General features: G+C 37.8%; 1 protein-coding gene across 5 annotated transcripts in view; it reads right to left on the reverse strand.

The window, feature by feature from the left end:
• NOX4 (NADPH oxidase 4) overlaps nucleotides 1-24,176 on the reverse strand; it is a 190,041-nt gene that overhangs the window by 115,687 nt on the left and 50,178 nt on the right. For all 5 annotated transcript variants that reach the window (XR_008714693.1, XM_055581577.1, XM_055581578.1 and 2 more), the window contains 2 exons: nucleotides 18,061-18,133; nucleotides 15,903-15,983 (listed from right to left, as the gene is read on the reverse strand). Coding sequence is in view for 4 of the 5 variants with exons in the window: in XM_055581577.1 (XP_055437552.1) it covers nucleotides 15,903-15,983; nucleotides 18,061-18,133 (154 nt within the window). In the remaining variant the exon portion in view is untranslated. The remainder of the gene's footprint in view (nucleotides 1-15,902; nucleotides 15,984-18,060; nucleotides 18,134-24,176) is intronic.

The following is a 24,176-nucleotide window of genomic DNA, read 5'->3' on the forward strand; positions in this document are numbered from 1 at the left end:
GACTGAGCGACTTCACTTTCACTTTTCACTTTCATGCATTGGAGAAGGAAATGGCAACCCACTCCAGTGTTCTTGCCTGGAGAATCCCAGGGACGGGGGAGCCTGGTGGGCTGCCGTCTGTGGGGTCGCACAGAGTCGGACACGACTGAAGCGACTTAGCAGCAGCAGCATGGAAGAAATACACAGATATTGTACAAGTATGAGAGAAGTACGTAATTCTTTATAAAATTCTAGTCACATAATACAATTGCTGTGCCATTCTACTTAGAAAATCTGATAATTTGGTACAGCTTTGATTACAAGTAATGAGTTACCCAAACTTACTGCTCCTATTGACTACCCTGAGGATAGTGGCTGACAGATAGACAGGCCAAAAATCTGGAGCAGTTTTTCTATTGGCCATAAATTGAACAAACTGGCATAATGCAACTGGCATGATCCTACATGGTGCTACCAAGTTCAAGAAATACTCAAACCTGGCTCCTAACCCTTCAGAAGCTTAAGATCCAGTTTAGAAGGTATCTTTAGAGAAGCTAAACATAACTCAGACCACAGATGATGATTTGAGTGGAGTGATTTAATGACAGCTTAGTAATGTATAGTAAGTATGAGGTCCAGTCCAAAATAATTAATATTCATTTCATATTATCCTTACAACAACTACTGTAAATAGGAATAACTATTTATCAATTAAGAAACTATTTTAACAGATTAAGTAATATCACAGCAAGTAAGTGGCAGAGCTAAGATTTGAACCCAGGTTTGACTCAAATTCTATGGCTCTTCACCTCTTACTATACAGCATGCTAACTCACTGGATCACTAGATCCTCAAAACTTTCATTCGAAAAAGATAAAGGACGGACAGATCAATATTTACTAAGAAAGTATGTCAGAAAATTTGTAAACATCTATTTCCTACTTGAGTTTCTCTGGTGGCTTAGTGGCAAAGAACCCGCCTGCCAATGCAGGAGACACGGGTCAGATCTCTGGGTTGGGAGGATCCCTTGAAGGCAATTGAAACTCACTGCAGTATTCTTGCTTGGAGAATCCCATGAACAGAGGAGTCTGGTGGGCTAAAGTTCACAGGGTCGCAAAAGAGTCAGACACGACTTAGTGACTAAATAACATAACTAAATAACTAAACAACAATAACAACGAATTTCCCACTTAAACTTCAAAATGACATACAAGGTGTTTTTATTCCCATTTTTACAGATGAGAAGCCCATATTGTGCAGGTCAGAGATTCAGTCAGTAGTAGTCAAAGCATGGGGCTTCCCTGGTGGCTCAGATGGTAAAGAATCTGCCTGCAATGCAAGAGACCTGGGTTCAGTTCCTGGGTTGGGAGAATCCCTTGGAGAAAGGAATGGCATGGTATTCAGAAACTTGATCTCCCTCATTCCAAAAACCTATGTCACACAAAGAAAATAAGTAGGTTAAAGAAGGAGACATCAAAGAAAGGGGTTCAATATGAACAAAAGCCTGGAAATTAGGTCCGATAGAGTGTCGTGTGTCTGTGTGTGTGTGTGTAAGAGACAGAGAGAAAGTGAGAGAGAAAGAGAGAGAGAAGGAGCTGCTGAACATCAGGCAAAGGAATGTAATTTATTCCTTCTCCTAAGTCATAACAGCATTCAGGTTGGACATTACCCCATGTACAAATGGTCCTTATTAGGATAAATGTTGTTGCCATGCAGTACAAATCTTCAGTTCAGTTCAGTTCAGTCGCTCAGTTGTGTCCGACTCTTTGCTACCCCATGAACCACACAGCACGCCAGGCCTCCCTGTCCATCACCAACTCCTGGAGTCCACCCAAACCCATGTCCATCGAGTCGGTGATGCCATCCAACCATCTCATCTTCTGTCTTCCCTTTCTCCTCCTGCCCTCAATCTTTCCCAGCATCACAAATCTTCAGACCAGTCCAATCAAATAAACAATGTTGTTCCTGGTACATAAAGTAGCACAAAATTTTCTAAAATCCCTTTTAATTTGGAGAGCTTTATGTTATTTTAAGCTGTTCTCAAGTTTAATGGCATAGGTTACCTATGTCTATGCCCATCAAAGTGGTATTTTCTTTGTCTCAGAATATAATTATTGTCATTGAAGGAACACATACTAAAGAAAAAAGATCTACAGACAGACAATGATAAACAAACAAAAATTACCATTCATCAGAAAAAAAATCAAGCACAGAATCTTGGGGTTTTTGTATAAACTGTGTGTATTAGTCACTCAGAGGTGTCTGACTCTTTGCGACCCCATGGACTGTAGCCCACCAGGCTCCTCTGTCCATGGAATTCTCCAGGCAAGAATACTGGAGTGGGTACCCATTCCCTTTTCCAGGGGATCTTCCTGATCCAGGGATTGAACCTGGGTCTCCTGCATTGCAGGCAGATTCTTTACCATCTGAGCTACCAAGGAAGCCCTTTGTATAAATTAGGTGGTAAACATACTGAGGAGTTCAAAAGGCAGGACAGTGGCAGGTTTTGAACTTAGTATCAAAAGGAGAGGTAGTACATGCCAGACAGGTGCTTGCTGCTTTAATCTATTTCCACAAACTTCATAATACATGTGTGTGGTATACAGATTAGTGGCCTCGAAGGAAATTCAAAAAAGATGGGATAGAGGTATACATATAGCTAACTCACTTTGCTGTACAGCAGAAACTAACATAACATTGTAAAGTAACTATATTCCAATAAAAATTAGAATAAAAAAAGATCAGTCTCCTCATCTTAGAATGAGTGAAAACATTCAGAGCCGTTAGGTAATCTGCCCAAGACCATACTGTCAGTCAGTGGTCAAGTCAGACAAAGGCCATGCTCTTCCTGTGTACCAGGCTTGCTCTCCCTGCAGAATTTCCATTCTGCTTATGAACAATACTCTGAAATCAAAGGCCTAAGTATGCAAAGAATACAATTTTATGGCTCTACATGACTCTATATATCTAAAAAAAGGAAGTAGTATATTTCTAGCTAGCCAATAATTTTATGTTATTTTTAAAGTTCAATGAAATGCAATAAACTTACCTTTTCATTGTATTAGTGAAAAACAGGAGTGTTCATTTCTTTGGTACTAGTGCAGAACTACGGGATAGTGCAGATAGCTAAGGGAGTTGGTGATGGACAGGGACGCCTGGCGTGCTGCAGTCCATGGGGTCACAGAGAGTTGGACACAACTGAGCAACTGAACTGAACTGAAGCGCAGAAATTCTTAGAACATGCAATCTTAAATAAAACATCTCTTTAAAAATATATTTCAAGCCCCTAAAATACTTTCACTCTGAAGAATTTTGAATTTTGTTGTTGTTCAGTCGCCAAATTGTGTCCCACTCTCTACAACCCCATGACTGCAGCACACCAGGCTTCCCTGTCCTTCATCTCCTGCAGTTTGCTCAAATTCACGTCCAGTGAGTCAGAGATACCATCAAACTATTTCATCCTCTGTTGACCCCTTCTCCTCCTGCCCTCAATCTTTCCCAGCATCAAGGTCGTTTCCAGAAAGTCAGCTCTTCATATCAGGTGAATATTGAATAGTAATGCACATTAAATATTTATAGACATGGGATTGATAGATAAAATCAAATATCATCTTTTAATCTAATTACTTCAGTGTGACAACATTTGTTAAAACTGAGTTCCATATGTGGTCTCGATGATTTATTTGAGTCCCCAGTACCTATACGTATTTCAGCAGACCTAATATACCTGCCTTTCTTTAGAGTTTAATGCAATAACAAAGCTCATTTGAAGTAATGCTTTAAAAAATGCACAGCTCTCCTCTGTACCTGCCAAATAATCCTGATCTTCCTCATTGCCCTACCTCCCCACTGAGATATACCTATTTCACACTGATTATTATTTAAGTTTTGGGACTGATTAATTTAAATGATATAGCCTCTGCCTTCAAGAAGCTTACAGTTTGGTGCACTGCCATCCAAAAGAACTTTATGTGATGGTGGAAATGATCTAAATCTGTGTTGTCCAGCCATGGGCTAACTTGTAGCTGTTGAAATGTGGTAGTACAGGCAAAAATTGAATTTATCATATTATTTCACTTTAATTAATCTAAACCGAATAGCCATTCCACAAATTTAATGAGTATAATTAGATATGAAAGCAAGAACAGCAACAAAAACCCAAAATCAGTAATGCTATATAGATGTGTAATGACCTCTAAAGAATATACAGAGATTATGAACTCTGATTATGACATTCTGGAAAGGGCTTCGTGGGATAAGCAACTGAAGGAAATGGAGATCCCAATGTAACCGGATAGGGAAATGGAATTCCAATATGAGAGATTACAATGAACAAAATACACTGTTTAGTCCCAAACTAGTAGAAGGGCTAATATCTTGTGCATTATATATTCCTCTTATAACCGTACTCACTGCCAAATCTCTTCAACTCTCCAGCAAGTTTCTTTCATGTTTTAAGTCTTCAATGTATTTCTAGCAAATTAATTTTTCAAAGCAAATAATAACTACATAATTTTTTAAATATGGCAAGTGCATCTCAAAGTTAAAAGGAACACTCTTATATTGTTGTATCTCTTAAAATTAAATGAAAAATCATTTGAAAATGAAAAAGGAAAGAAAAAAGATGTAAGTCAACTGGAAGCAGAAAGTCTTGCCAAGTTAAGACAGTGTGCAGTAGGGGATGGAGGTACACAGACTATGGGAATAAAAATGCTTATTACTAATTTTTTTTTTAGTATTATGTTCCAAAAGAGAGATTTTTAAGTATCTGTGGGAATGTCTAGTGTTCTTCAATCATGAGAAATCAAGGATTTTATGGTGTATCAAAATATGTGGTTGTGGACACAATTGTTTTTGCACTCATAAGGATTTCAAGATGCACTTTCAACACTCAACAGTGTTTCCACAAAACAGGTTTCCTTCTATTTTTCCATTTTGCCTCAAGAAACACTTCAGTTATACTACTAACTTTTTAATGCCTGGTTGTGACAAAGTCATTGAAAGTAATATAGTACACAGAATAAATCCTTACCAGATTAAAACACAGAACTCACAAGAACATTTTCTAGTAAAAGTTAAATACTACAAAACACCATTTCTGCCAAAAGGAGTGTCACAAAATCATCTCTACTTTAATTGCAAGTTACAAATTTCTAACAAAGGCAGTGTAGCTTATGAGACCTTTATGTTTTTAATGATTTTAATCCTTTTTTAAAGTAGAGGAAAAAGTCCCACAAGGAATGTATTTTTTACCTAGTATTCTATAACACACAAAATGCTCCTTTTCTTTATAGAAAACAATATAATACCTAATTACTGGCCGTTCTTTTCACTTTGCTTCAAGTACAAAAAAACAAAAAGCTTAAGAAAATAACAAATACACCCAAATTCAATATTTCAAAACCCACTGGAATTCACCGGATTCTGTGGAATCTACTAGAATGTACACTACTTAAGATCAAAGATTTGTCTTGTGTTTAAAACAGGGCCTGTAATTCATAATGTGTTAATAAATATTCATTGAATGGATTAATAAATTCTAGAAGTATATAAACAATTTTTGCTCTGTCTGTTGAAACATTTGATTAAGGAGGCATCTGGTTTTAACAGAGACGTTAGTTTGAACTCGTTCTGACTTCAATAAAGATGTCTAGACTTTGACAAATGGCATTTAGTAAAATAAACGTGTGTACATTCACCTTTGCAGGGGCAGCACTAAATTAGTCTACAACTAAGAGTATCCCTCTTCACCCTTGACTACTGTGAAGTCCAACCTGAGATCTCAGTCCTGCCCTGAACTGAGTCCATCCTAACCTAAGTCATCAAGAAAGTCAAGCCTATCTCAGTATCCTCTAAAGGTAGAGTGCTTTTCTAAGCTAAGGACCCAGTACATCTCAGAGAAACTGTAAATGTCTGGATATTCACCCAACCAAAGCTTCTACTCTCAGCCTCACTTTGTCTGGTCTAGCCAGCTTCTTGCTAGAAACTTGCCTTTGCATTCTTTCCTGGGCTCCTGCTTTGGATGCCTGAATGTATTTGTATCCTTCAGCTTGACTGGAGCAATAAAATGGATGTATGACCTGTGTGGTCTCAAGGGCTCCTACTCTGAGAGCGGCTGCTGTTGCTTGGTAAGTCACTTCAGTCGTGTTGGACTCTGTGCGACCCCATAGATGGCAGCCCACCAGGTTCCCCCATCCCTGGGATTCTCCAGGCAATAACACTGGAATGGGTTGCCATTTCCTTCTGCAATGCATGAAAGTGAAATGTGAAAGTGAAGTCGCTCAGTCATGTCCGACTCTTAGGGACCCCATGGACTGCAGCCTACCAGGCTCCTCTGTCCATGGGATTTTCCAGGCAAGAGTACTGGAGTGGGGTGCCATCGCCTTCTCCAACTCTTAGAGACACATTGTAATTGATTAAGTGCTCTGTCGCCATCATCTTCAAATGCTTAGCAATTTATTATCAAGGGGCCCTGCATTTTCATTTTGTAGTAAGCCCTGGAATTAGGTATCCTGCCACAGACTCTGTGTGGCTGGCAAAACAAAGCCTTGGAATCTAAGGACCTAGGACCGAGATTCAGACCTTCCTTAAGTGTGCAAGTAAAATAGGTCATTCTAATAAGCTTCCTCAGCTGAAAGAGAGATAGTACCTGTTATCCTCTACTTAACAGGTTTATAAAGGAAAGGACTTTGATCTCTTGGGAAGGAAAAAATATGTTAGCATCTAATATTTGTTAATATTTCCTCTGCTTTCAGGCTTTACTAAAATGGCAGCATGGGATAAAAGGATTATTCCACATTTCAGAAAAACACTGATGTACTGGAAACATTTCTTATAATAAATTAAGCCCTTGTTCCTTCTCCTTCCTCCCCAACCTTCTTACCCTGTACCTCCAGCCAGAACCATTTGTTATTATAAATAAGGCCCCAGGAAAAAAACCTAGGTTAAAATTACATGAGAAAGTATTCAGTCTGAAGTTCACGATTTCTATCCTCAAAATGGGGAGAAAGTAAACTCACAGTTTAGAAGATTAAAAATTCATTAATAAGTATAGCTTGTAGTATAAATTGAGCTTCCCTGGTGGCCCAGTGGTAAAGAATCCACCTGCCAGTGTTGGAGATGTGGGTTTAACCCCTCGGTCAGGAAAATCCCCCGGGGAAGGGCATGGCAACCCACTCCAGTACTCTTGTCTGGAGAATCCCATGGACAGAGGAGCCTGGCAGGATACAGTTCAGGGGTCGCAAAGAGTCAGACACAACTGAGCGTGCCACACACACACACACAGTAAAAATCAATTTATGTACATGAAAATGTCTTGTATATATTACTTACATATATCTGTTTATGTGGCATCCTTATGACAGAAAATACCCCATAATCTCAATCCCCACACCTACCTGGCTTTCAGGATAAAATATCAACAAATGTAAATAAATCATAAGACTGTAGTTAGGAATTATTACATAAAAAATCATTTTTACCTAAGAATGAAAATAAATCCTATGAATAGGAAATTAGAAATGAGAAAAATACACACATATCTAAAGGTCAGAGTTGTATAGAACATTAAATTTATTAACATATGGAAAACATAAAAATATTATGGAAGGGGACTTTGGATGTATATAACAAAGACTTACTTTCTCAGGAATTTTACTCACACTATATATTTAAGTGAAAAATTAAAAACCAAAAAGTGAAGGAAGACAAAGAGATGAAAAATTTTCTCTCATGATCCAAAGAATTTTTAGCCACAGAGGCACACAAAAATCTCCAATAAAAATATGCCAGTCTACAATACAACCAAAATAGTCAAGACTTCAAAGTTAATTCCTCTGGCACATGAATTGATATTCTAGTTGCCATAATAACTTATTATCTAAACAACACTAAATGTAAGTGACAGGTCCAGAATGGCAAGCCAAGTGACATTTAAACAAATACACAGATTATTCTTATTGTTGTCTGCAATACTTTGAAGAAACTTGTAAGGGCCTAGAAGTACAACACATTCCTAGATAAAGGCAAATTAACACAATTCCATGTAATCCGGCAAATACCGAGCGAATGAGGACTTGTGAAAGGAGTTTCACAGATAAAGATCAGTAAGAAATAGTCCTATCCTAACCAACAAGGACCTACTGTATAGCACATGGAACTCTGCTCAGTGCTATGTGGCAGCCTGGATGGAAGAGGTGTTTGGAGGAGAATGGATACATGTATATGTACGGCTGAGTCTCTTTGCTGTGCCCCTGAAACTACCACAACATTGTGAATCGGCTACACCGCCACACAAAACAGAAAGCTTTTTAAAAAGGAAATAATCCTATTTTCAAAAACACTGCAATTCATCTAGGATATATCTCCCTGCTGTATTTTCTTTTCTCTTTCGTATTCTAACTCACAGATGCATAATGGAGGTAGGCTGCAGAGAACACTGGGATTTTCTACTGTTCAACTACGACTTCAGCTATCACCTTTCTCCCTTTTACCTAAGGTTTTATATGTGTGCGTCTGCGTGTGCTCAGTTATGTCTGGCTCTTTGTGACCCTACGGACTGCAGTCCGCCAGGCTCCTCTGTCCATGGGATTTCCCAGGCAGGAATGCTGTAGTGGGTTGCCATTTCCTACTCCAAAGGACCTTCCCAATCCAGGGATGGAACCGGTGTCTCTTGTATCTCCCACACTGGCAGTGGGAGATATTCTTTAGCACTAGCACCACCTGGAAGCCCATTATTATTCTCCTGTTGTTGCTGTTTTTCAATCGCTAAGTTGTGTCCAACTCTGCAACCCAGTGGACAGCAGCACACCAGGCTCCTCTGTCCTCTATCTCCCAGAGTTTGCTCAAATTCACGTCTGTTGAGTCGGTGATGCTGTACTGCTGCTGCTGCTGCTAAGTCGCTTCAGTCGTGTCCGACTCTGTGTGACCCCATAGACGGCAGCCCACCAGGCTCCCCCGTCCCTGGGATTCTCTAGGCAAGAACACTGGAGTGGGTTGCCGTTTCCTTCTCCAATACTTTTGGCTTAACCTACAGCTTCCGGGCCTTCCTTTCACGTGGCTTTGCCAAGTTTCCATCTGACATTCTAAGAAGGGAAGGTGCCTCTCCCCAGGAAGAAAATCCCACAAGCCTCTCCTCCTTCCACACCAGAGTGGGTAAAAGGAGACCTCAGTACAAGTGCTTCTAAAAGAGAAGATTCTTGGGAACCAGCAACTTCTAACATTTCATTATGTTTCATAAATACCTTCAACAGTATATTCTTAATTTCCTTCTCCTGAGGGCATAGTAGAAGAAAGATAAACCAATACAATAAGCCTCATCTCATAAGTGTTTGTCTGCTCCAGGTTAACTTCTTGACTTTTAATTCCTACGAAGCTGACAATGCCTCTGGTTCACTGTACTTGTTGACAAAGGCCGCTCACTGTGTTCCTTGGGTTTAAAGAATAAATGTTTTTAGAAACACACTCATAGAAAGCCATTCCTTTTCAAGTTTCTGAAAAAATGATTTAAGCAGAATATAAATCATGCTCTACAATGAACTCATGCCAGTAAGTAGTCCCAAATGGCAGAAAGCTCTGTTTAAAAGAATAATTCAGGTATCATTTATGTATAATAATAAAATATGGTCTGAAAAGTCCAGCTGGCTCAGTTATTAATATTTACTATTATTTGGCTCTCACTGTCATCCACACATCTGAGGAGGACCTTCCCCCTTTCTTTTCCAGAATTCTCACATTATATTTCGCCTCTTATGTAAATAAAAAGTAAAACACAATTACCACCCACACAACACTTCCTAGAGCTAAAGCCAGTGGGAGTGCTGTCTTAAAATTGAGAGGCTCAGGTGCCAAATCTCATTTACAATGTGTTCCCTCCATGTGCCTTTCAAAGGAGTCGGTGAGGCTCTGGGCTGAGACTCTGTGACATTCATAATTGCTTTTCCCTTCAATATCCCTTTTATCAGTAAGTGAGAATGGCAGTATAGCTCTCCTCTTGATGAGTTTTTCAAATGAAAATGAAGAAAGAAATGTCCAGTTACATTTATGTCTGGAAAGAGGAAACATTTTTGGCTTTTCAATATTTTTTCTGAATGTCTTCTGAATTGAAATATCTTTAAATACAGTGTAAAAATAACAATCTCCTATAAAAGTGTATTAAAAATGAGGAAAAAAATTCCTTAGGAGAAGGTTTGTCTTAAAGTCCTCAAATAAACCTTTATCATTAAAATCTATTGCCCTTTTGAGGTCTAACAACATTATAAAGATTGTTGCCCTTTCAAGGAATATTCTCTGATCTGCTAAGCAATTTTTATTACACGTTTACCAGATTACTTTGCTAATAGGAAAATCTGGGCTCTTGAAAAAAAAATGTGTTTATTAAAAAAAAAATTATTGCTCAACCAAATAAATGTGGAGTTTCTTCCTTACACAGTTATTTATATTAGTGCAAGTATAATTGTTTTCCTGCTAACATTTATTCAGTATATCTATATTCTACCTACATTGCTGCACTCACTTATTTAAACCCATCAGACAACTCTATCATATGGATATTTCATTATTAAACCCATGTAATGGATAAACAAGAAAGGACAAATTATCTGGCAAGGTCCTACAGCTGGTAAGTGATGTAAGCTCTTAATTGCCATGCCACACTGATCTCTTAGGGAAAAAATAATGTATTTTAAAAATCCATTTAATCACTGAAAAATAATTTGAGTTTGCTGCTGCTGCTGCTGCTAAGTCGCTTCAGTCGTGTCCGACTCTGTGCGACCCCATAGACGGCAGCCCACCAGGCTCCCCCGTCCCTGGGATTCTCCAGGCAAGAACACTGGAGTGGGTTGCCATTTCCTTCTCCAATAATTGAGTTTAGTGTATATGATATATTCTTTTTTGGGGTGCCAGGCAATAGAAATGCTTATAAATACTAATGGAAAAAAAATCTAATACATAGGCAAAAAGAATAAAAACTAGGTTAAGCTAAAGGCATGCATAATCAAGTTAACTGGGCTTCCCTCGTAGCTCAGTTGGTAAAGAATCTGCCTGCAGTGCAGAAGACCCAGGTTCGATCCCTGGGTCAGGACGATCCCCTGGAGAAGGAAATGGCTACCCACTCCAGTATTCTTGCCTGGAGAATTCCACATACAGAGGAGCCTGGCAGATTACAGTTCATGGGGTCAAAGGAGTCGGACACGACTGAGCGACTAAGACACAGCAAACAATCAAGGTAATTGGATCCTAAATAATACTGCGTGTAATATTTTGAGCAAAGCTAAGACTTCCACTTAGCCAATATAGATTGCATACCCCAGGAGCACCACATTTAATTTCAATTTCCAGTTTTAAATGGGATACAGGGAAGCCATGCCAATGGCCAGCTTGATTTAGTAGTTAAGAATGTGGGCTCTGGAATCTATTTCAAACAAGAAACAACTTCATAAAAATTAGAGCTTTCCAAAAACAGAATGGCATTTTCAAAATTAGAAATTTACTTAGATATGTTGTAGGGAGACTGAAAGAATCTTGGTCAAAATCATCGTTTGAACTTTCTTCAAAATGAGATTTTATAAAAATAAAATTGACTTTAGAAAATTATATAAAGCAATTGCTCCTCCTTATTATAAAAGTCAACAATTTCAAACAGCTTTGCTGTTGAATTAAAAAACTGTCTACAATTTCTAGCCTATGTTGATCCTTCAATTTTCTGCACTACTAGAATTCTGGAAAATAAAGTATGTTTACACTTGGAAAATATGTAGTTTAAAATTGCCTTTAGCACTTTCCATTGATTTTTTTTTAATTTCAAAATAATAATCAATGCTTGGAGACTAAAGCTTATATATTACATTGTTCTTCTATACCCTATTATTTTACTAAACATATTGATGGAGAAAAAGCACATGACCAACAAATAGTGAGTTTCTGTTCAAATCTAAAGCATACTCTACCAGAAACTTCAGTATAAATTCAAGAAGCTTGTTTTGAATAGCTGTACTTTAGTTGTATAACCAAAAGCTAGAGAGTAAAATTAACAAAGCATTTTATAAATAAAAATATATCTAAGTCTTCAACAATGGAACAAATAATAGCTTCAATAGATTTACTCATAGATAGATCTTTTGCAATAAGAAAGAACATTTTGAGAAATGTTCCATTTTGAAAAAGCTGTAAGATTTATCAGTAGTAGTTTTTTCCCCATACCAGAAGCATAATCTATGTAGCTTTATTAAAAATTAAACTTCACAGAATTACAAACTTTTAGTTAGAAGATGAGTAAATTCTACAGATTTGAGTTATAGCACAGTGACTACAGTTAATAATACCATATTGTATACTTGAAATTTGCTAAGAGAGTAAATCTCAAGTGTTCATGCCAGAAAACGAGGTAACTGTGTAATGTGATAGATGTATTAATTTGCTTGTACATTTTAAATATATTCTATTTTATTTGTCAATTATTCTCAATTAAAAATTAAACTTCATAAAATATGTATACTACAGAATGCTTAGAGTATTGTATATTTGTTGCATGACACACTTCAGTATTAGAATAATTGTTTTCTTCGTTTTTATCTATAATATGCAAAGAACTATTAATCCAGTTGGTATAATAGATTGAATATATAAGTCATTCTTTAGATGTATTTGGTTATTTCTTTATATAAATTAAAGCTACTTTCTGTTTATGATCCCTCTTCCACAAAAGTAAAATCAAGATTTAAATATATATTGTATTTCCCCCCATAATGGAGACAGAACTCATTACTCTCTAAATTTCAGAAGTCTATGTAAACGCTTGAACCTTCGAAAAGTGACTCTATTTGAAATACAAAGAAACAGATCTCTTCAGAATTTTAATTTAGTACAGCTTAAAGGCAAAAATATGCATAACTAACTTTACCAGCAAGTTATTACATTTTTCTCTAATTTGTTATAGCTAGAGATAGCAAGCCCAGGTAAATCAAGATATTAAGCTTTAAAAATAAAAACTTAAGACCCTGTATAATAGGCTCTATGTTCATCCACATCATTAGAACTGACTCAAAGGCGAACGTTCCCCATTATATAGACTGAAGTAAGTTAGAAAGAGAAAAACATATATATGGAATCTAGAAAGATGGTACTTATGAACCTATTTGCAGGGCAACAATGGAGATGCAGACATAGAGAACAGGCTTACGGTGGTGAGGGGATGGAGGTGGGGGGACGAATGGAGAGAGTAACATGGAAGCATGTACACTGCCATGTGTAAAATAGATAACCGATGGGAATGTGCTGTATGATTCAGGGAACTCAAACCAGGACTCTGTTACACCCTAGAGGGGTGGGAAGGGGTGAGAGGCTGGAGGGAGGTTCAAGACAGAGGGGACACATGTATTCCTATGGCTGACTCATGTTGATGAATGGCAGAGGCCAACACAATATTGGGAAGCAATTTTCCTTCAATTAAAAATGAATAAGTTTGGGGAAAAAACTTAAAACCAAATTTTTAGAAGCATTGAACTCTCTAAAAAAAAAAAACAACAACAAACAATAAAACACTATGGGTTTTTGAGTCAGAATGCCTGGATCTGAAAGCAGAATACATCAGTTAAGCAAACTTTAGCAAGTTATGTACTCTCCCTAAACCTATTTTCTTATGTAAAGGGTGTTTAATAGTATTGTTTATCCTTATAGAGCTATAATCCTTTAATAGTATAAAGCATCTAAATCATTTTGAATTTATGCTTGGCATATAGTAAACATTATGCAAATATTTTAAATTAGTATTACCATTAGTAGCACGTACGTTTAGTCATAGTCCACTTTTATGATAATAGCCCTGGACAACCAAACAAGCCATTTAAAGAACAGAATATAAAGCAGATTTTCTCTACCAAAGGCCTTCTTGGTGCTACAGAATACGCTAGCCCCACAAGGGAAAAGAACAGAACCCAGAGGATCCACTGACTGTGGCCCTCTTCCCCGTGTGGCAGCCGTTGGCTCGCTGGAAGTCAGGATCATGTGTGGCCAGATATCTGTGTGTGTGTGTGTGTGTGTGTGTGTGTGTGTGTGTGTGTGTGTTTTAGTTCTCAGTTGTGTCCCACTCTTTGTGACCCCATGGACTGTAGCCTGCCAACTCCACTATCTATGGGATTCTCCAGGCAAGAATGCTGGAGTGGGTTGCCATCCCCTTCTCCAGGGGATCTTCCCAACCCAGTGATCAAACCCAGCTCTCCTGCACTGCAGGCAGATTCTTTACCATCTGAGCCACCAGAGAAGCCCAGCCATATGTCTGCTACTGCTGCTGCTGCTAAGTCACTTCAGTCGTGTCCAACTCTGTGCGACCCCACAGATGGCAGCCCACCAGGCTCCCCCGTCCCTGGGATTCTCCAGGCAAGAACACTGGAGTGGGTTGCCATTTCCTTCTCCAATGCATGAAAGTGAAAAATGAAAGTGAAGTCGCTCAGTCGTGTCCGACTCTTTGTGACCCATGGACTGCAGCCTACCAGGCTCCTCCGTCCATGGGTCTAATGCTCTACAATTATATGTTCTAGAACCATGATACAGAACAAACTAAACCAGGACATGGGGGACAGAGGTCCATAAAATGCTGATATCTAAACCAGCGGCCTCCAAAATTGGAGGAAAAACATTTTGAACATGCAGCTTGAGATAAGTATACCATTATGGATAAGATTTACTGTACTGAGAAAGTATATTATAAAACATTCTGAAGAAAAAATTAACAGCAGGCCTGAACTTTTCTCCACATACTGCCTCCCTGGAAACATTCCGGGTTAAGACAAACAAGGAGTGGCAGCTGTGTTACCGGTCAGCATTGTTTGTTGCGGATGGAACACATCTGGACGAGGAGGATGCTGATTCAGCTTCCTGATGCAGTGTGTTCTAGCAACTGAGATCATCCCTTTAGGAAAGCTGGATCGTTATCAAGAGATTGATTCCTGTGGAGCTTGAGCCTTCCCCAAGGCAAAGTGGTCCTTAACTACCCATACAATCTCACCTTAAAACTGAGTTACTACATAGGAGGTAATGGAGAGAAGGTGGAATATGGTTCCTGAACATCTAGAGGGACTCCCACTGAAGAAGCATCTGGCATTATCCGGCTGACATTCTGTTTCCGGTCCTGTATCCTTCTACTAAACCAAGTGAACCTGGTGCCGAACAATAGCCTACTGTGTCATATTAGTGTGAGTGTTAAAACCACAGGTCCACTGTGGTAATCATACAGACATGAACATACACAAAAAGTATATTATTTACATCCTCTAACATAACGAATTATTTTAAGCACCATACATTTGAGTATACTGCTTGGGTCCACATAACGTTTCACAGAATTTGGGGGTATATTTTTTGTAACAACTTGGAAGCTATTGTTTTTCCCTCTGATTTTCTGGTGTTTTTCACAGATGCTTTCCTTTGGTCCTTGTAAATCCTTGGCTTTCTCTGCAAATACTAGTGCCCCTAGGACTTCTTAAACTAAAACCTGGTAACTCCATTGTTACAAACTGCAGCAGCAAGACATAAGGAATTCCTGAAAATTCAAACATTAAATATATTGAAGCTCTTCACTTCCTGCTCATTTTCTTTTAAAGTTTATCAAGATATAACTATAATAGTATACATATATTCCCTCCAATTAAAAATTTTTTAAAAAATTACAAAAAAGATATAATCATAGAAGGCTTTAAAATCTACAACATTGTGGGAGAAGTAATTTTGTCTTTCCATTTTAATATACTTTTAGGCTAGTTTCATTAAAACATGCTATGTCCAAAATAGAGTAATTCATCCCACTCTTGACACTACCCTCAATTCCAGTAACCAAACAATTTTGCCATTTCCTATGAAAATTTCTATAGACTCATCTGTCATTACCCCATTTTTAAGCACATGTGATTTTTAAAAGTTATTAAACTTACCCTGATACATGTAACATCAGCAACATGTAGAAGACAAAGAAGAGATTATGAGTATACCAGAAGATGTCATAGTTAGAAACTCTGAAAAAAACAAATAACTTAATTTCAATTTCACTTCCTACTCCATCTCAATAAAACAAGCATGCATCCTTTCAAATACATGTCATTATTGAAAGTTGAAACATGAGTTCATCTGAGACTTATCTATTAATATCAACATATTAGCATACCTTTGCAGAAAACCGACAAAAATTATAAGCAACACTTTATTATCTTGAAGATTCTTTGTATTTCAAATAAAGATACTGGAAAAAATTAAAATCAGGTGTTTATTTTTAAATTATTATGATGTAAGGCTAAGGAGCAGGCAACAGTCTGCTAATTTACTACTGCTGCCTTTATCAATATTCTCAATTTAAAAACAACTAATGTTTCTATCCTAATATGTATTTTGAGAGTAGTTCAAAGGAAATTCAGATGGAGATAAATTAAATAAATGCTCATCAAAATTTTATATGATTTTTCTAGACAGTATATAACTTTAATATCTTGTGTTACTGGCCTGGGGGAGGACCAAGATTCTAAAAAGGGAGGGGTACAACAAACACAACCTATAAATGTTCGAAAGAAGTAAAAAGACTATCAGTTACTTATTTCATATATCTGAGTGGATGTTCAGGGAAGCTATCTGATAAAAGCTTAGACGATTCTGATAACAACCCCTGAAGCCTTTTAGAACCCCCAGTTTAGGCAAAAACCAATACAGTCACATTTACTTCAGTCACAGATTGCCACCACAGACAAGAGCAGTAACACCCTTATAACATGCACCTTCTTGCATAGATCTGATCTTTTTTAATCTAAATTTCTAGAAGCAGAATTACGTCAAAAGACACACGGTTTGTAAGGTTTCTTTATATACACCACTCATTGCTCTATAAAACATGGTTATCAATTAAGAACCCAATCACAGTGTAGGAGTGCCTGTCTCCCCAGACCCAGACTCAACTATATCCATCTCCAGTATCTTGGAATTGGGTATTATTTCATTTGTGTTACTTGCTTTCAATTCTTCTGTGACTTACCTATTTATAGAAATTACCCATTTCTACAGCATATTTCTCAACTGTTGTAAGTACTATTCAAATTTAAGAATGTACTAGCTCCATAGAAGGGCCTTCCAGGAGGCACTCCTGGTAAAGCACCTGCCTGTCAATGCTGGAGACAGAAGAGACACAGGTTTGATCCTTGGGTGAGGAAGATCCCCTGGAGGAGGGCATGGCAACCCACTCTAGTATTCTCACATGAAGAATGGAAGAGCAGCCTGGTGAGCAACAGTCCACAGGCTCACAGAGTCACACACGACTGAAGCAGCTTAACGTGCATGCATAGTTCCATGTGAGTGTAATAATGCTCCCAGGAACATGCTTACTTTTTAATTTTTATAATGTATATTGGCATTCAGGAGTTTCAGTTTTCAGATTTTTAGATAGCTAAATACTTCCTATATTTCCCCTTGTCCATTATGAGCACTGATAAATATAACTTAAAGTTTCCTGCAAATCTTCAGCGGTGCAATTTTTCACAGGTAACTTTGTCATGGAGCTAGAATTTCATCACTTAAGCCTTCCTTTCCTCACAAGCTTGTACTGGCAGCTTTATTACTTAGCAGGTTCTCACATATGGCAAAGTCCTCTTCAGGGCTTTCTACCCACTATTGCTTAGTTCAAGGCCTTGGTCATTTTTGCAAGTAAGTCCTATTCTGTTTTTATTAATTAAAGTATAGTTTTCTTATAATATTATATTAGTTTCAGGTGTACATCATAGTAATGCCCTATTCTAAGTTATTGAGGCGTATTTTTTTTAATGTTTAGTTAAGCCACATCTTCCTTTTATTCCACTTGGGAATATTTACTTGAAACATTCCCATACACAATTCCTTATCACTCAGAATATTTGACTGAAAGATTTTTCCAAAACAGGAAATTATATATAGAAATGTCTCTCGTTCCCTCTTAGTTACACAGGAACCAGAATACTGCATTGACTAAGCATTTGGGTTAATCAAGACATTTTATACATATGAAAATGAAGATAATCTGAAGGAAATCTAAATAGTCTGACCAAGAAACATCAAAATAATGGCTCTGACACTCACCGTATCGCATATGTTGAAGCTGTAAACATCAAGAATAGTACCAGTACCATGCAGACCCCTGTCAGGCCGGGAACTATAAAAATATACATAAGTACATTTTAACTTAAGTCATACTGAGAAAAAAAGTACAAAAAATTATTACCTTAAAATTCAAAGTACTAGGCTGCTCTGTGGGAAGCCTAATTTAAATCATCTATCTCCTTGCATGTTCTCTGTCAAAAAAACCTGTTGGGTTTTTTTTTTTTTTGAATTAGCATTAGTTTCAAGGTACTTAAGGCAAAGTAGAATCTTTTCCACTTTTCACAGAAAAGTCCCTTTTGGTATTTTCAAATATTCCGATCAGAATGGTGACTACATGCACTCTTTGACAGGAACATAACTACAGCAAACATCAATGAGTAATGCAACAGGACACAGCTGACATCCAACATCCTAAGTGCTTTGGTTTTCTCCAGCAGAGTCAATGTCAAATAATTTCTTTTGGACTTCACTATCGAGAAAAAATTTCCAGAAAAAATAAGCAAAACCTGAATCGTTCTAAAAACCACAACTTCAAGTGTAGAACAAAACATGGTGAATGTGAAGAAAAAAGTTACAGTGCTGATTTTTTAAGAATACTCTCAGACATAATTCCCCTTAGAATGGAAAATATTTTAAAATCAGTGTTTCTGATATTACATAACAAGTTAATATTACATTAACTTGTTCTTAAAAAGAAAGCGTGCAAACATGTCATTTTATAAAATTGATACTGGCGTAATAGATTGCTACAAGCCTAGTGTTAGCTCATTAGAGGACATCCAAAATGAATAGGTGATATGCTATATCAAAGAGCGAAAAATCACAATAGTCTCATTTCTTATTATCTTATTGCTATCAAATAAAATAGTCTATGTTACCTTTATCTACTCTTACAATCACATGAACAACAGTAAGTACTAAATGACCTAGCTAAGAAAGTCCATCTCAAATCTTTCTAGAAAAGGTACTAAAACACTTCTGCCTCCAAAAGTATAGACACCTCCCTACTCTTCTTCTTGACAAGGAAGCACCTATGCAACAGAAGGCCCATCAGGGAGTGAGAGCCATCAGCAGAAGCAAACAAGCTGGGGATGACACCAGGGCAATACTGATATGCATCATTAGGGTCACAGAGGGTATAGAATGGTTGGAAAATAATATTGGAAATTCCAATGCAGTAGAAACAAGTTTCCACTTGAAAAGGGCCACATGAGAAATAAGGGAGTCAGTCTATGGAACTTAATACTTGAGTACACCCTCCTTTTCACTCTTCCCAGTACACAGATTTGGAAGCCTAACAAAACTTGCCTTTCCCTAATGCCCCAATCCAAATCATCTCCCCTCTAAATTCTTTCATAGGGCACTCCCTTTGCTATTGTCTCTCCCATTGCTTTACTTCCTCGGGGTAATAGAAGAGCAAGATAAGTACACTAGCTCACACAGGAGGATTTGGCACCCCACTCCAGTACTCTTGCCTGGAAAATTCCATGGACTGAGGAGCCTGGTAGTCTACAGTCCACGGGGTCGCAAAGAGTAGGACACGACTGAGCGACTTCACTTTCACTTTTCACTTTAAAAAGAACAGCAGGCCTACAAAATGACCAAGCCTTTCCTCTTCCAAATACTTATCCCCCGAAAACACAAACATAGCCACCCCAAACTTGTTCAAAAATATTCATTAACCACTTTAATACTCAAGGCCCATAAACAATTTAAATCTCCATCAACAGATGGATGGATAATTATTTACTGGGCCTGAAAAATTAATCAGCAGTTTTAAAAAATGACATATACCTATGAACCACAAAATTATTAGCCTGACTGAAAAAACCAGACTCCCCACCCAAAAAAAAAAAAAAAAAAAAAAAAAACCTGAAAGAATATAAGCTCTATGATTTCTTTTATACAACATTCTAGAAAATTCAAAGCATTCTTTAGTGGTAGAAGGAAGATCCATAACTAGGAGGGGTAGAGAGCAGGCTGCATTACAAAAGAGCACAAAACATTTTTAGAATGATGGACATATTTGTTATCTTGATTTTGATCATGGTTTCTTATGTATATACTTATGTCAAAAGTGATCAAATAACATACTTTACATATGTATAATTTAGAGTACTTCAGTTATAACTCAAAGTTAAAGAACAAAAAAGAGAGAAGGTCCCTCTCTCTGGCTCCAAGTAATTTAAAAAATCCATATCTGCCCAAATGAATAAATAAATGACAGAATCCCAGGCTCTATAATGTGAAATTTGTGGTTGGAGAGGCCTTTTAAGTAATTTCACTGAGGCTTCATGAATGTCTACTGTGTCTACATACAAGGTTTCCTGTATATAGTCCTGAACATGCCGAAATTAGTTTTAGAATATCTGCAAATCACTTCATCAAGACACCTGAAAAAATGGAGCATGTTTAAAATAGAGGTATAAGTTCCAAAGGGTATTATTTGAACATCAATTCTTTTAGGAATTAATTTCCAGTAAAAATGCTCTCACTATTCCTTGAAGAATCACAGGGCACATTAATGTAAATTTTCTGAGAGGTACTAAAGTCAAGAAACCAGTTTAAATTTGAACAGATATTCCCCAAACACTGAACTCGAGCATTCCTTTTAGAGCAGATCATGGAGAACATATTAGAAAGACTCAGGGTGAAATAGTTGACCTCAGCCATTTGAAATCAAGATGAAATAGAAGCCTCAAATAACCTAGGGCATATGTGTATATCCTGGAATTATAGCCCTGTTACTGTCCCTTAACCCAAATCCCAATCTCACTGAATCTCATCTGTAAACTAAGGAGAATCAATTCAATGCTTTTTAATATTCTTTCAGATTTATGAAGTTATTTTTCTTTTCAAAAGAATTCATTTTTCCTTTCTCTCTCCCAGAAGTACAAAAATTCCGGAGTTTGCAATTTATAAAGTTAATGACTTCATAGCAATGAAGAAGAAAAACTGACTTATAATTAGCAACGAGAAGAAAAAAAATTACAGTCACAGTGGTCCAAAAAAATGGTGGGATGAGTAACTTAAAAACCAAAGAGGAGAGAGTGGGAGAGATAAATTAGGATTTAGGGATTAATATATGTACATTACAATATATAAATTGGTAAACAGCAATGACATACTGCATAGCACAGGGAACTATTATCAATATCTTGTAATAACCTATAATGGAAAAGAATCTGAAAAAATATATATATCCATATACACACCACACATATATGCATGTATAACTGAATCACTTTGCTACACACTTGAAACTAACAACAACACTGAAAATTAACTATACTTCAGTTTAAAAAAGACTAAGATTTTCTGTCACTGCAATTAAACAGAGACTGGACAACCAATTATCTGGAATGTTGCAGAGAATATCTCTGTAACAGGTAGAAGAGTTTAAAAACAGATGATTTTTCTACAAATGACCCAATTTCGTTCATTTTTAAGGCTGAGTAATATTCCATTGTATATAATATATACTGCTGCTGCTGCTGCTAAGTCGCTTCAGTCGTGTCCGACTCTGTGCGACCCCAAAGACGACAGCCCACCAGGCTCCCCTGTCCCTGGGATTCTCCAGGCAAGAACACTGGAGTGGGTTGCCATTTCCTTCTCCAATGCATGAAAGTGAAAAGTCAAAGTGAAGTCGCTCAGTCGTGTCCGACTCTTAGCGACCCCATGTACTGCAGCCTACCAGGCTCCTCCGTCCATGTGATTTTCCAGGCAGGAGTACTGGAGTGGGGTGCCACTGCCTTCTCCAATATTATATACTACATCTTCTTTATCCATTCATATGTAACATTTAGGTTACTTCCCTGTGCTGGCTATTATAAATAGTGCTGCAATGAACACTGGGGTACATATGTCTTTTTTAATATTTATTTACTTATTTAATTGATTGTTTGGTTTACAAAATTGGTTTGATTTCTGTCATACATCAACATGAATTAACCATAGGTGTACATTTTTCCGGAGAAGGCAATGGCACCCCACTCCAGTACTCTTGCCTGGAAAATCCCATGGACTGAGGAGCCTGGTGGGCTACAGTCCATGGGGTCGCTAAGAGTCGGGCACGACTGAGCGACTTCACTTTCACTTTCATGCATTGGAGAAGGAAATGGAAACCCACTCCAGTGTTCTTGCCTGGAGAATCCCAGGGACAGCGGAGCCTGGTGGGCTGCTGTCTCTGGGGTCGCACAGAGACGGACACAACTGAAACAATGCAGCAGCAGCAGTACATTCTTCCCCTCATGTGTCTTTTTGAATTATGGTTTACTCATGGTCTATACCTAGTAGTGGGCTTCCCTCATAGCTCAGTTGGTAAAGAATCTGGCCTGCAATGCAGGAGACTTGGGTTCAATTCCTGGATCGGGAAGATCCCCTGGAGAAGGAACTGGCAACCCACTCCAGTATTCTTGCCTAAAGAATCCCCATAGTCAGAGGAGCCTGGCAGGCTACAGTCCATGGGGTCGCAAGAGTTGGACATGACTTAGCAACTAAACCACCACCACCACCATGCCCAGTAGTGGGATTGCCGGGTCATATGATAGTTCTAGTTTTAGTTTTTAAGGAACCTCCACACTGTTCTTCATGAAAGTGTTAGTCTCTCAGTTGTTTCTGACTCTTTGAAGACTCCATGGACTGCAGTCCACCAGGCTCCTCTGTCCATGGAATTCTCCAGGCAAGAATACTGAAGTGGGTAGCCATGCCCTCCTCCAGGGGATCTTCCCAACCCAGGGATCGAACCCAGGTCTCCCGCACTGCAGGCAGATTCTTTACCATCTGAGCCACCACTGTGGCTGATTTACATTCCACCAGCAGTACAAGAGGGTTCCCTCTCTCCACACCCTTTCCAGAAACTAACACAGCATTATAAAGCAATTATGCTCCCTTTAAAAAAGGCCAAGAAGATGACTTTTATCCATTCAGGGACTACTTTCTGGGCATCTGTATTGTACTGTCAAGTGCTAGAGTAAAAATGAATCACGCTCTAAAATAAATCTCAGTCCAGTGTGGGAGAAAGGATAAGCTGGCAATTGCAACATAGGGTATTAAGTGCTGAAAGAGAGCCAAACTGAGTATTTTTGAGGTACATCAAAGGGCATCCTAACCTAGCCTTGGATAACAGCTCAGCCAAGTCCCAATAAATTAGCCTCTATTAGCACACATATCCCAAGAGTGAGGAAGCACAGGTTAGAAAGTATTGGGCTAGTCTGAGTTCACTGGGCAAAGTCACTTAACAAAATGAAGTACATTGTGAACTCTCTCAGTCTTCAAATTATAAAGCAAAATCTATACCTGTTTTCTTAGGAAAAAAATGCTTATTACATTTACTCTTATTGTTTTTGACCTATGCATATTAGGTTAATTAGTAGCCCATAAAATGAATGATTGCACTACACTGCCATTTATAGATGAAATGAAAGATCATTTTCATCCCTACCCAGATGTAGTCAGAAATATACCATCTTGTATTCATCATCCTGTTTTTACCAAGATAATTGGAGACATGACTGTGTTTGTTTATGAGGGTTTTTCTAATTGAAATTGGATACTTGGTGTTTTATCCTCATCATACAAAGTACTACCAAATTTGGAGATATGTAGCATGCATTTTTAAGTGTTTGAATAATTCAATCTATTAAATTTATTCTATAAGTTCTTAATTGGAATGTTTTTAACATTTATTTAGTGAGTCAAAATACCATAGAGGAGCTTTAGCATCATATTTAGGGGGACTGGGTCTGTGTTCCTGGGAAATAAATGGCTCCTGATGAAAAGTATAGTATTTCTTTCATCAAACTTTATGGAACTGGGCCACCAAAGTGATACTGACATGCTGATCTGGGGCAATTCAAGCTGCTTGTATTGAGAGAAATTCCACAAAATGTTTTCTCTCCATCCTCTGCGAGTGGCCCTGTTCCACTGTGAAGAAACTGATTTCCAGTGGAAAACACCATATATGTAGGTAATAAATTATTCTACAGTATATGGAAGGAAACCAACTATTCATCGTATTTACCATGTATCTTTAGGGTCCCAGGCCAAGAACGGATCAGCTCTACTTAGTGGAATGAGGGAGAAATCTGTGCATA

Source organism: Bubalus kerabau, chromosome 5 (genome assembly GCF_029407905.1).
Source record: "Bubalus kerabau isolate K-KA32 ecotype Philippines breed swamp buffalo chromosome 5, PCC_UOA_SB_1v2, whole genome shotgun sequence".
Classification (NCBI taxonomy): domain Eukaryota; kingdom Metazoa; phylum Chordata; class Mammalia; order Artiodactyla; family Bovidae; genus Bubalus; species Bubalus kerabau.